Raw genomic sequence first — 14,400 nt, forward strand, 5'->3', positions numbered from 1 at the left:
AAAAGGAAGGGAATCGGGGAAAGGAGGGAGGGCGGGGAAGAAAATGGGGAGGGGGAGAGACGGGGGGAGAGAGAGAGGGGTGGGAGGGAAAGAAAAAAGGAAGGAAGAAGGAAAGAAAGAGAAGGAAAGACAGAGAGAGAGAGAGAGAGAGAGGGAAAGACACACAGACAGACAAACAGAAAGCAAGAAAGAAAAAGAAGGAAGGAAAGAAAGAAAAAAAGACAGACAAACAGAAAGGAAGGAAGGAAGGAAGGAAGGAAGGAAGGAAGGAAGGAAGAAAGAAAGAAAGGAAAGGAAAGACAAACGGACAAACAGAAAGAGAGAGGGAAAGAAAAAGAAAGAAAAAAGGGAGGGAAGGAAAGAGACGGACGGACAAATAGAAAGGAAAGAGAAAGAAAGAAAAAGAACGAAAGAAAGAAAGAGAGGAAGAAAGAAAGAAAGAAAGAAAGAAAGAAAGAAAGAAAGAAAGAAAGAAAGAAAAGAGCTACTCCCCCCCGATCCCGATAGCTTAACTGCCCCATCCCCCGATATCTTAGATTCCGCCTACCCTCTGCAAAAACGCCAGGTAAATCGTATTTTATTTTATTTATTTTTCGTAGAGGAGGGAACCGAATCCGGAGCGACGCTTGCACGATTGGCGTCCCTGCAGATCATGGGTATCTAGCAGCGCCAGGTCCCGCGAAGGTTTTGCAGCGGGCGCCAAACGGTGCGCACGTGTGTGTGTGCGCGTGTGTGTGCGCGTGTGTGTTGGCTGGGCGCTGGTTCCGAGCGAAAGGGGCTCGCCTCGCCTCGCCCCACGTGACAGTCCGAAATAGGGAGCCAAGCTTAGAACGAGCTCTTTCGTTCGCATGGTGTAGAAAGGTGGTTTAGGTCAGGAGACCTGAACTGATCTGGGATAGGTATGTTGTATGACAGGGGTGGTGGTGGCAACCTCCGGTCCGTGGACTGGCACCGATCCGCTGCATATCAGAAACCGGGCCGGGCAAACATGCGAAGCCCCCCTTCCGTGGGATGCAGGCAGCACAACGAAACCACGGTCCCCCCAGTCCACGGGAGAAACCTGTCTCCACGGAACCCGGTCCCTGGTACCCAACAAGTTGGGGGCTGCTGTTGTATGTGTTGTAAAAGGATCCCTTAGCCAACTGCATGAATCCAGGCATCGTTCTAGAGTAGACCAGTGTTCTTTTTAAGCCTTAGCAACTGAAAAGATAGTTGGACTTCAATTCCCATAATTCCCCGATCAGGGCGCTGAGGTTAGCGTCAATCAAAGTTGGGTTTCTTTTTTTATTGATCTAATGAAACATGAAGTGTGGATGCCATTTCTAGAATTGGAGCTATCCGATCTACCCTGCAAGAATTCAGATGACAGCTAGAAGGCCAAAGTCCTGGTACTCTTTGCTGCCCTCTAGTGCTCCTAACAAGCTTTTGAACCCCGGGTTTACTTACAATACAGGTATCCTTAGTGATGCTTTTGGCTTTCCCCACCCCCCAAAAAACAAAAGCAAAATACCTTTTCTTTCTCTCTCTCGAAATTATTAGACTTATTTGCCTTCCAGCACACCCAAACCAAGAGATTCGCTCCTATGTTGCCATGTGATTAAACGGAGACCTTGAGAAAAGCTAGTTAAATTGCATTAAGGTCTGACATACCCATCCATATGTTTATGGTGGTTTCTCTCTTTTGTTGTTGTAGGAAGAGGACTTTTTGAAGGAGTGAAAATTATAAAAAAAAAAAAAAAAGTTCATATCAGTTCTGCAGAACCTCACAGTATTCTCTCATGCAGTAGTCGCACAATACATCTGTCCATTTGTCCAGTTGGCGAATCCAGAACAAGAAACTCCCGGGACATTATTTTACATTATTTTTATATACTTTATTGAATAAACCACGTTGGCACCAGAAGAAGCGAAACCAGCTCTGGGCTTCCCTTGCAAAAGCACATGCAGTTCATTCCCCTCCCCCGCTTTCCCCACGGACCACCCACAGTCTATTACATTCACCAATCACTTTTGTTCATTTTGTTATGGGAACCAGCTGGCCATGCTGCTTGGGGTGTCCTTGAGCGGGGAGCAGTGTCTCACAGGAACCAAGGATGCTTGGATGCCATTCCCCACCCACCATTCTTGCCTTCCATTGTCTAACACCACCCTTTTTTCTTTGTCAAGCCGCAAGTGAAGCAAAATATAGGTGTGTAGGAAGTTAGCACCCACCCCCCTCCTAGAAAAATGAAATATCCCAGGAAATATGAAAAAGGCAGAATACTTCCCCTAAAAAGAGACGTAGGAACTCAGAAGCAGAAACTCACCTCAGAAGCAGAAGCCTCTGTTAATGGGCGGGCCATTAAGGCCTGGGTGTTCTACATAACAAAGGCCTCTACCCATCTCACCACAGGGCCTAGGAAGATTGCATCAGCCAGCACTCAGGTGAAGCCATGGGGTCCAAACAAAGACTACAAAGTTAGCTAAGACCCCGCCCCTGGGAGTCTGACAGCCAATGGGATACATTTCTTACACAGGAACAGGAAACACTAAGGTGGGGGCCCAATGGAGGGTATATAACTAAGGGTCTCTCAGCATCTTGCCCCTTCTTTTCCCTCACCCAACATCTTGAAGCATGTGATCGTCCTTTTCACTTTGGAACTGCAAGCCACATGATCCTGCCCACCATTAAACCATCTTTCCAAAGAGCCTCCATGTTTCCAGGGTCTTCTTCCCCACTTGGAACTGAACTCAACAGGTGAAAGTGTGAGTCAGTCTTGACAACATCAAGCTAAGATGTAATTAGCCACAAATAGGCAGCCATATTCTAGTCTAATGTGCCACATGAAGTTTTTGAGTGACCTAAAAACATAGGAGGAAGAAGGAGTCTATGTTAGGTTACGTTAACCATGATTCAGATGATAAAAATCATGGTTTTGCCAACACTACCAACCAGGTGTTGTGGACTGCCAGCGGCTGGCGAACTTAGCAGTAGAGTCGGACAATAGTGAGGAGGTTGGGGAGGAACCTGGGCCATTCCTGGAGGCTGAGGAAGGCTCAGATGAGGGCTCTGCATCAGAGGCAGAGATGGGGGCCAGGGCAGGCTGGCAGTCATCAGCTGCCTTTGGGTTCAGACAGCAGTGAGGCGGGGGAGTTTCTGGAAGCGGTTCCCAGTCTGCGCATGCGTAGAACTGCCAAAAGAAAGGCACAATTGAGAACTCAGGGTTGACATGGGAGTAAGGCCACAGGTGGATGATGAATGGTCCCTCCCATCAGGATGAAAAGAGAAGCAAAAGGGGAGGGGGCTTTTACAGGAAACAACTTGCTCGTTCCTTTGTTCCAGCCTCGTGAGGATTTCATCTGTATAACCCAGCCCTTCCCTGCCACCACTGAGTGTGGAACTATTTACCGGGCAGCATTCCAGGAATGATAAAGGTCTGAGCTAATTAGTATACCTTCACAAGACTGTTTGCCAAGCTGTTGGCTGACTGTGAATGAAATAAATTCACATTAATGTAATAAAAGAGGTTTTTGTCAAGGACTCAGAATTGACTAGTGCTTTTTTGAGGAGGCCTAGGACAGAATACCAGGTTTAATGAGTTGTATGTGAACCCAAGTAGTTCATCCGGCTCCTGCATTTTTCCTGGGCAGCAAAGGTGACTAACAAGCAAGTATTGGAGAACCATGACACCAGACATATCACTAGAAGACAAAATCATGAAAGTGCATCTCACTTAACTTTGTTCATATCATATAGGGGAATTCACTGGAGAAATCAATTATGTTGCAGGATCCAATCTGGGTTGGTCACTAGGACCAGTTTTTCCCAGAGGTGCTTTTTTTCAGGAGGCAACTGGACTTGTTTTTTCTTTGAAGACGTTTAGATTCTCATCCAAGAAGCCTCTTTAGCTCTGACAGGATGGTGAGGAAATGGAAGGATTTATGCCCTTGCAGACAGCTGGTCATTTGCATCTTTTCTGAGGGTCGTTGAAGCACTTGGAGATTTATCTGTGTCCTCACCTGAGTAGTGCTCTTGGTTCCTATAGTCTGCATTTTTTTCTGGAAATCTGTAGTAGCAAGAGAGATCCTGTAGATGGCGCAAGCAGCAAACTGCTGTGTCTAATACAGGGGCCTCTTTGCATGATCTCACTCCCTACTATCTTGGGCTGGAAAGTCCTGGACTTATATGTGATCTCACCTTACTAACATCACCACTATTCTTAAGGATTGGTTGAGGGGATTCACCAATCCAAATGCAGTATCTAGGTTGCCTTTGTCTACTTGTAAAAACCCTATAAAATGTAATAAACGCTGCCCGGGCAGTCAGACATCTTAGCACCCTGCACAATGACTGGTCTTTGAACTCCATTAGAAATCCATTCCTATTCCCACACCCTTCGACACCATTCAATGATAAACCTCCAAGTGCTTCAATGACCCTCTAAAAAGATGCAAATAACCAGCTGTCTGCAAGGAATATAACCAGTGCCTTCAAAAGTTGTGAGTGCTCCATCACTGGAGGCTTTTAAGAAGAGACTGGACACGGTCTCCTGCTTGAGCAGGGGGTTGGACGAGAAGACCTCCAAGGTCCCTTCCAGCTCTGTCATTCTGTTATTCCTACAGAGGTTTGTTCTGTTCCTTTCGATCCAGATTTCTGGAGAGTTAAGATTTGGTGGGTCCATTCAGTACAGGAGGAGAGAGCATGCTGTGAACAAAAAGTTAGAATATGGCAAGTGTTCCACTTTGCATATTTTCTCTTTATTATTTTGACGTTGCCAGGTGTTGAAATTTAAGAGCTGACCAGTTGCTGTAAGGCTGATGCAATGTAAGGCTGATGCAATGAGGTTGAATCAGCATTGGTATTGCTTTCTTAAAGCTATGTATGGGTCCACAGAAGTCCTTACCTGTTTAAGAGGTGCCTATATAAAGGCAGCCATTAGAGGGCATGTTCTCTTTGGGTCCTGTATCCATTGCAGAGCTCTTCGTGTAGAGTTACCAAGATTGATTGCTTATCAGGTATTTGCCTACCACGTATATTTCTGTATATGTCTTGTATATAAACCGCTATTAAATGTCTAAGTCTCCGTGTGCTGTGTTTTGCTCCTGGATTGTCTCATAATAGTAGTCACACTACTATTACGACAGCTTATATTTGGGGTAGGTTTATTTTGACACTCTTGATCTTTAATTGCCGAAGGTCTTCAGAAATCGGAGCATGCAAATAATAATATTACACTTGCAGAGCCAGTTTGGTTATTGTAAAGGCGGCAGGCTAGAAGCTGTGAGACTAAGAATTCTAGTTCTGTGTTTGACGCAAAGCCAGCTGGGTCATCTTTGGCCAGTCACTCTCTCTTAGCCCTAGAAGGAGACAATGGTAAGCTACTTTCCCCCCTCCCACCCCTCAAAAGAAGTGTCTTGCCAAGAAAACTACAAAGACTAGTTCAGGCAGTTGCCAGATGTTAAAAATTGTTTTCCGAAGCACCAGAAGACAAGAAGCACTGCATGAAAACTAATCAAGGAGAGATGCAACCTGGAACTAAGGAGAAACTTCGTGACAGGGAGGACAATCGATCAGTGAAATGGCTTGCCTTTAAAAGTTCTGGGTGCTCCAACACTGGAGGCTTTTAAAAAGAGACTGGATAGCCACTTGTCTGAAATGGTATAGGGTCTCCTGCTTGAGCAGGGGGTTAGATTAGACCAGCGTTTGCCAACTGGTGGGACGCAAGAAAATTTCCGTGGGCTGCAGAGAAATCTCACCCCCAGAGCACCCCCCGAAAGCAATTAATCCAGGCTGCACAGAAACACAAGGCTGCTCAGCCCACATGGCCCGTGGGAACCCTCCCCGCCCACTCACACCTTACCCGGCAAACTTGCCTGAAAGGTTGCCATTTTTCCTTTTTCCGACCATCATCTGTTCTGCTGTGCCGGGAGATTCAGATTAGCTAGGAAGCAGGAAATGGTTGGATTTCTTGCTTTCTAGCTAAGCACAGCGAACCTCCCTTAGGACTGAAGGTTTGCTTGCAAGCAAACTCAGTGCAGACTCATGGCAAGCAAATTTGAGAGACTGAGCTAGCCGATGGCAGATAGATAGATCACTGAATGATTCTATGAACAACTCAATCTCCTGCTTTGCTTGATTTTGGATAAAAGTTGCTTTTTTAATAAAAAAAATTCAATATTTACATACATGGTGTGTTGTGAGTTAATTTTGAGTTTATTTGCAAGCAAATTTTATGTGACAGACTGAGCTAGCCGATGGCAGATAGATAGATTTCTGAATGAATCTGTGATTCTGTGAGCAACTCAATCTGCCTGCTTTGCCTGATTTTGGGTAAAAGTTGCTCTTTTTTTATAAAAAAATTCAATATTTATATAAATATTTATAATATTTACATACAAGCCATGCCCAGCCAGTCACATGACTACCAAGCCACACCCACAAAGCCAGTTAGTGGTCCCTGGGATCTAAAATTATGAATTTGGTGGTCCCTGAGGTCCAAAAGGTTGGCGACCCCTGGACTAGACAACCTGCAAGGTCCTTTCCAATGCTGTTATTCTGTTATTTGCACTCAAAAGCCCTGTACAGATGTACTCTATTGCAACTTAATTCCTATCTATTTCCTCTTGCAGAAAGATCTGGTTGATAAAAAGGCCATCGAGAGGTCTGGAATCAATGGAATACATTTATTTAAAAGCAATTTTAAATATTAAAAAAGTAGAAATTAACACATACAGTACTCAAACGGTCACATTAAACACATAAGAAAACAAGTGTACTGATGGAGGAGGAGTGTAACATTCAAAGGAGATTTCAATATTGTCTAGAGTACAATAAGATCTGTTTTTCTTCTACAGGTGGCTGCAGTATGTCATAAAAAAATAAATAGCAATTGCTGTTCAACAGTAAGATAACACATCGTTTCCAGAACTTACTTCCCTCCCTGGGGGAAAAAAGAACAAACCTCAAAAGCAAGCAGGCTTTCCAAATATATCATGAAATGTACAAAATTGCAGATAGTGGCTCTTGAGTTTAAATAGAACCTTGTACTTAAAACTCAGCCTATATATCATACATTGCATCTTAATTATCCTATGGACTCTAAATCAAATAGTCAGCTCTTGGTTCCCGACGGAACTCAAATTTTATTTAAAAAACCCATATGCTACTTCAAAAAGCTTACAAAATAATAGACATTTTGACTCTACATCATTTTACACATCTTTATAGGTTCACTTTTATCTGGTTTTTCTTTTTAAACATGTGGATGTTGAGTTTGTTTTAAAAGAAATGGACAAAGCGGACGAGTTTTCTCCTTTAATGCACTGGAAGGATGTTTAACGAGTAATATGGAATGCTAACTTGTTTTTATTCGAGCGTTTGTATAAACAGCATTAAGTCTGAACACATGGACATTAGCAAGCAGGCTGGATCATTCATCTTATACCTTTGAACAAAATGCCCGTGACTTGGACCGAAGCAATGCGTTTGAAAAGCCACTTTCCAATAAGAGCTGATAAATGCTTTGCTTTCTTTAATGTTAAGAGTTCTTAAACTGATTGTATTTTCTTGCATGTTAACCACTCAAATAAACATTTTTTTTAAAAAAAAAGTCCATATGGCTTTGGCTATGGATGGTTTGCAAAACTCTTACTTAATGTTTCTTTGATTTAACCGTGCAACTAATTGGAGCTCGTGCTTGGAGTGAAATGCATTGTTTTGAGATGGAATTTCAACAGACTGCGCTAGAGGAAATGAAACTGGGTCTTTTGGCAAAGTAGCTTTTTAAACTAGTTTCTGCCCAGTAAAACTGCAAAACATGTAATGAAACACTAGCTCATTTCTCCCTCCCAAAAGGAAATATTTTTATGTTCTGAAAATGTTTTGGAAGAAGTGCTGTGACCCAGCAATTCTCCGCTGTTCATCAGACATCTTTTGTAGGCTTCCATACAAATCTGTAAAAATAAAAAAAATTAAATTGTACTGTCGCTTTAAGGGATCAGCTCCTGAAATTGCAAGAAGTGGCACTTTTCGTCAAGGTCTTGCAGAAATTTCAGAGACAACCTGATTATGCAGCAAAGAGGTGTGGCTATTGTGCAAAAGCTTGAAGACTTCTCCCAAATCATGTTTGAAGCATGCAGTCTTAACAAATAAATATGTAGCTAAAAGGACTACGCCCTTACTACCTTGATTGAAAAGAAGACGAATGAATTGAAGCTGCAGTCATTATATTTTAGCAGTCTAATAATCAAAGATCCGAACAGATCTTCCCTATATTATTATTAACTTTGTGGCAGCACTGTTCAATTCAGGAAAGAAAACTACTTCCAGATGTTCTCGTGGCTTCTCTTAACAACTGCTTTTTTTTTTTTTTTTCAGGAAAGGGTATTTTTTTCCCCATTTTTTTTTTTCACTAATGATTTTGATTTCTCCGGGCAGTAATATGAAAACGATATGGTGACTCGAATACAAGTATGGCTTAGGTGGAAGGAAGGTTGAAATCTCCCAATAGCTTAATGAACCGATTAAGTCAGCCAGCAAAAACTCTTGTGATCAGCCGATATTTCGAACTAGGTAGTAAAGACAGAAAGCTGACAAATGTCGCTTAAGTTCTTGCCTGAACAGAGACTTATAAGCAGAAATATGAAGAAACCATGCACGCAGGGATGTACTTTATATGGAGACTCTGAAAGAAAACCTCCAGCCAGAAATCTTGCGTGGTTTCCCTTTGCGAGACTGAATTTATTTTTATTGAAGACATTGAGATGGGAGCCCAGTGAGGTCAAAGACCAAAGTTACAGAATACAAACATGAACATGTGGCTTACCACCATAAAAATTCTACTGTTTTTTTTTTTACCTGTAGCATTAGTGCATATTTCTGTTCGTTGGATGGATACATCGGACACATAGATATATGTATAATATATATATATTTTCTAAAGGAATACCAAGGAAGAGGATTTCACAAGCTGTCAATGGTGCAGGTGGGGTAGCCATCGACGGACACCAGCCGTTTCTCTGGGGGAAAAGAGAAACTGCCGCTCGCTATCTACTTCCGAGATTACTGATGTATTATTAGGGACGGTAAATTCTGTACAGCTGAATGGGAATGAATGGGACTAACAGTTTATTTAGAAAGCTGGCAGTTCATACACACAGACAATTTTTTTTTTAAGTGCTTGATGCCAAGAATGGCTTGAGCAACCCAATAAGGCATGCCAGCTCCGACAATGACCATAATACTGGCAATGGCAAAGGAACACCTTCTATATACAATTACAGGTATGATGAGCCCTTCGTAGGGGCAGAGCCGAGTTCTTGTCTTGTTAACAGCAGTTATATATATATACACCAATATCCACAATTATGCACAGAATTACAGGGATGCAGCAGCTGTCTTGCTTCGTGCGTAAAAGCCTGACTTGCAGGAACAATGTGCAATACTCAAGTTTTCTGGCTGGAGTTAGTCTGATAAAATGTGGACGAAGGAGACGGGGAAGACCCCTTTCCGTTCCGGCTTTCCTTCAATGTGGCCGATCTGCAAAGAAGAGCCAAGGGTGTGAGGCCTAATTTGGCAGGAGGAAGTCTTGCGAGTGTTAAGACCCAGGTCCCCAAACATGACAAATCCCATAAAGTTAACTCAAAGATTCCTTTATTAGGAGCGCCAGCAGCCCCGGCCAAAAAATCTCTCTCTTTCACAGCAGGCTAAAAAGTCTGTCCAGCAGGGATATCAATAGTTGTCTGTCACACCTATTCATCTCCGCCCCCTGCCTTTTATCCCCAGAGCTAGAGTGGGGCTTCCTTCCCAAGGACCAGCCCATAGATTTCCACTGCTCTCCTCTCCTCTGCCTTCTGTGCATCTGCATGTCGGGCACTGAACCCAGCTGATTTTCCTCTTCCTCATCAGCCACCTCCAGACCTGGGGGCTGTTGACTCTCCATCTGAGGGCTGACGGACAGCCCAGGCTCCACCCCTCTCTCTCTCTCTGTCGGCTCCATTCCCGCTTCCCCCTTGGAGGTCTCAGGATGCCTTGATGCTGACTCTGACTCCCACGCCTCCTCCTCCTCCTCCTCTGATTTGGCTGCTGGAGGAGCCAGCAGCCGACAGGTCACAAGATCGAGGAGGTAGCGTTTGAGAGGCGTCCACCATGTGTGCAGGTAGCCCTTTACTTACGACCACAGTTCAGCCCCCAACATTTCTGTTGCTGAGCGAGAACAAGTGGATTTTGCCCCATTGCACAACCTGTCTTGCCACAGCTGTTCAGGGATTTACAAGGTTTGGCAAATAGAAACATTACAAATTGTATGGATAATCGTCGCAAAGGTGCTTTTCAAGAAGCAACTGGACTTTCTGGGTTGGTTTTTTTGAAGACATTTTGCTTCTCACCCAAGCAGCTTCTTCAGCTCTGACTGGATGGTGAGGAATGGAAGGTTTTATACTCCTTGCAGACAGCTGGTCATTTCTGTCTTTAAGGATAATAAATCCTTCCATTTCCTGTCTGCGAGGAGTATAAATCCTTCCATTCCCCACCATCTAGTCGGAGCTGAAGAAGCTGATTGGGTGAGAAGCAAAACGTCTTCAAAGAAAAACTAGAAAGTCCAGTTGCCTCTTGAAAAAACAAAGCCCCTTTGCGACAACCATGACCTGGATGATTCTCCGTAGACACTGATAATGAGGTTCGTGTCAAATTTCCAGGGGCCATGTAAACTCTTAGGTTTCTTCTCCCAGATGCAATAATGTCAAAACAGCCAATGACGGTTGTATGAAACCTTGCACTTAACATCACAGTATCCGCGGTGGCGCAGTGGCGCAGTGGTTAGAGTGCAGTACTGCAGGCTACTTCTGCTGACTGCCTACAATTTGGCAGTTCAAATCTCACCAGGCTCCATCCTTCCGAGGCGGGTAAAACGAGGACCCAGATTGCTGGGGGTGCTGGAATTCCCATCGCTGGGCAGTGTGGTCACGTGATGTTGCATTTTATGACCAGGTCCCTTAGCGATAAAAACTCCAGTCCCAACGATTGCTGTTAAGTGAGGACCTCTTGTATACTGTTAGGTATTATATCCTCAAAAGTTTATTTTATTTCACTGTTAAAAGTAGAGGGGAAAAAAAAATACTTACCCACCACTCTTGATCCTCCTCTCCGGTTACGATAATAATTTCACCTTCCACAAACGTAAGCTCATCATCGTTATCCGCTTGGCAATCGTAGATTGTCTTCACCCTCTTGACTTTATTCTTCCCCTGAATAACAAAAACAAACAGGTGCTATTTTAGCTAAGATGGAACCAAGATTGTTTATCCTTTAGGTTGCTCAATGTAAGTGGAATAGGACAACGTGCCACAGCCAACTTGCCACGGCCGATGCACCGTGGGGTAACTCACCCTGGGACAATTTAACAATTTCTACTTGATTATTTAAAATAAAAAATCATAATTTTTACCATTCGTATTTCATTCTGTCCCTCCTCCTGCATCTTTTCTTTAATGATTGTTTCTATTTCTACTCCATTCCTATTTCTATTCCATTTCCTCAATATTACTGTAACTCTAGTCCTGCAGCAAGTTGACCCACAGTGAGTTGGCCATGCCAAGTTGGCTGTGGTGAATTAACAGAGTTGGAAGGGACCTTGTAGGTCATTTAGTCCAACCCCACCACCCAAGCAGGAGACCCGACTCCATTTCTGACAGATGGCAGTCCAGTCTCTTCTTGAAAGCTTCCAGTGTTGAAGCTCCCACAACTTTCAAAGGCAAGCTATTCCATTGGTTGATTGTTCTCATGGTCATTTTTTCCCCCTTATTTCCAGGTTGAATCTCTCTTTGATCATCCATTGTTCCTTGTCTGGCCTTCGGGTGTTTTGGAGAATAGCTTGACCCCCTCCTCTCTGTGGCAGCCCCTCAAATATTGGGAGCACTGCTATCCTGTCTCCCCTGGTCCTTCTCTTCAATAGACTCGCCATTCCCAGTTCCCAGAACCGTTCTTCATATATTTTAGCCTCCAGTCCCCTATTCATCTTGGTTGCTCTTCTCTGCACTCTTTCTAGTGTCTCAACATCGTTTTTTTATAGTGTGGTGACCACAACTGGACTTGTCATAGACCCAACTGTAAGACCAATGAGCCTATTCCGATGCAGTCAGAAAATCTAGGACAGGTTTCTATGCCGCAGAGATGAGGCCGGTCCTCTTGTGAGTAGGCAAGTTGGCAAAATCTTTCCATTTGACGATGCAATTGTCTCTTGTGGAACAGGGATAACGCAGAACAATCCTTGTTTTACTGATCATCGAGGAACCTAAAGATTCCTTGCTCTCAAAGCCGCTGCATTTTATAAGTATAATTTATCGCGTCGCGCAGGTGCATTTCCAAAACGCTGAATTCACACAAATGCCAATAATTGTGTCAAGCCAATCAACATACCTGTGCCTGGAGATGTACAAATCTGGAGAATAATTAAGTCCTGCTAAGCATCTGATTTGCCTATTTGTTTTAGGATTACAGGTAGTCCTCGCCTTATGACCACAATGGACTCCAAACCCTCTGTTGCTAAGTGAGACAGTTAAATCAATTTTGTCCCATTTTACGACCTTTCTTGCCACCGTTGTTCAGTGAATCTGCAGCTGTTAAGTAAGTATCAGGTTTGTTAAGTGAACCTGGGACACTGTGACCGTCATAAATATGAGCCAGTTGCCAAGCATCTGAATGTTGATCCCTTGACCACAAGGATGCTACAATGGTTGTTAAGTGTGAAAAATGGCCATGTTATTTTTTTTCAGTGCTGTTGTAACTTCAAATGGTCACTAAATGAATGGTTATAAGTCAAGGACTACCTGTATGGCACCATCAAAGCTGACACCACTCAGGGCATACACCAACTCAAAGAAGTAGTGCAAGATTGGAAGATATAGAGAGATCTGGCCCATAGAATCACCAAGAGTCGGACACGACTGAATGGACATTACATCATCATCATCATCGATCTGTGTGGCCCGCCAGTGGCCAGTGACGAGGAACATGGGCCAGTCCTGGAGTCTGGGGAAGGCTCTGATGAGTGCTCTGCATCAGAGACAGAGATGAGGCCAGGGCCGTCCGACAGTTAGCAGCTGCCTTCAGTTAGAGATCAGTGGGGCAGAAGAACAGCTGAAGCCTGTTCCCAGTGTGCGCATGCACAGAGCTGCCAGACGAAGGGAACAACTAAGGAACAAGGGTCGACTCAGGAGTAAAGCCACAGGTGGAAAGTGAATAGCCCTACCCATAGGGAATAAAGAGGAGCGAAAGGGGAGTGGGATTTGCAGGAGACAATTAGTTCAATTCATTAGAGTGAATTCATTAGCGTTCTTGACTTCTTGCCAAGTAATTGCTGCTACAGTGTGGTGTTTGGAAGACATCGGTCTGGCAACTCTCCAAGCCTGATAAAGGCCTGGAGTTGTGAAATCTCACGAAAGACTGTTGGCCGGGACTTTGCTGGAGAGGAATTCACTTAAAAGGGGTTTTATCAGGACGAGGAGTCTGCTCTGTGATCTTGGGAAGTCTACGTCAGAACATGATCATCATCATCACAACAGTATGGACCACAACATGGAAAACAGAAGCTATCTACCTACCATGTTTATTTTTCTAGGAAGCGGCACAGGGGTTTCCGCTGATCCAGGGGTCGTATCTCCAGAGTCTTCAGATGCTTGTTTCTGGACGATCTCTTTCGATTGTATCTTTGGGGAAAGATCCATACTGGGTGATTTTTGACTGGCCTCGGAAGGCTGAGATCTGGGGGATAATTCCCCACCGGGAGATTTCGCCAAAGTTTCTCCCAGTTGTGGCTTTGGAGGGAGATCCTTCATTTGGGGTTTCGGAGGCAAGTCAGCTAGTTGAGGCTTTGGGGGCAGGTCCCCCAGTTGGGGTTTGGGGGGTAATTCTCCTGCTTTGGGGGCTAAATCTGCAGGCTGGGGCTTCAGGGGCAGATCGATACAAAGAGAAGCCGACTTTTGAAAGATTTCAGAGTGGTGGCTGGATTTATCTAGTGAAGGAAGATGAATCGTTTCTATTTTTCGTAACGCCACTGAAACAGAAAGCAGAAACAATTAAGAGGACTTCAGACCAAGCCTTTTTTTTTCCTTTCCGTTTTCGCTCAAACAAATCTCATCCGTCTCCACTGCAATTTTACGACTGCCACTTTATTAAGCACAATATATTGATTTATAGTGGGACCCCCTGAGAGCAAAGGAAGAAAGGATAAGCGTGCAATCTCAGAAGCCCAAATGCAATACATACAGGGGGAGGGGAAAGGAACAGCTGTCTGCGGTTCTTTCATTTATCCTTTCTTTTTCTACGGCACCATGTTTTATTTGTTTATTTATTTCTTGCTATATAAAAAAAGAGAGAATTGTTTATGGAGATTCTCAAACTTCCAGGTCATGGTTGCCCCAAAG

At 43.9% G+C, this 14,400-nt stretch overlaps 1 protein-coding gene across 4 annotated transcripts in view; it reads right to left on the minus strand.

Moving 5' to 3' along the window:
* Positions 1-6,644: 6,644 nt before the first annotated feature.
* ASAP1 (ArfGAP with SH3 domain, ankyrin repeat and PH domain 1) overlaps positions 6,645-14,400 on the minus strand; it is a 184,288-nt gene continuing 176,532 nt past the window's right edge. For all 4 annotated transcript variants that reach the window (XM_026703670.2, XM_026703668.2, XM_087931709.1 and 1 more), the window contains 3 exons: positions 13,579-14,030; positions 11,101-11,223; positions 6,645-9,517 (listed from right to left, as the gene is read on the minus strand). In XM_026703670.2, coding sequence (XP_026559455.2) covers positions 9,443-9,517; positions 11,101-11,223; positions 13,579-14,030 — 650 coding nt within the window. In that variant the 3' untranslated portion in view covers positions 6,645-9,442. The remainder of the gene's footprint in view (positions 9,518-11,100; positions 11,224-13,578; positions 14,031-14,400) is intronic.

This window comes from Pseudonaja textilis, chromosome 3 (assembly GCF_049901715.1).
Source record: "Pseudonaja textilis isolate UNSWEBS1 chromosome 3, rPseTex1.2, whole genome shotgun sequence".
Taxonomy (NCBI): Eukaryota; Metazoa; Chordata; class Lepidosauria; order Squamata; family Elapidae; genus Pseudonaja; species Pseudonaja textilis.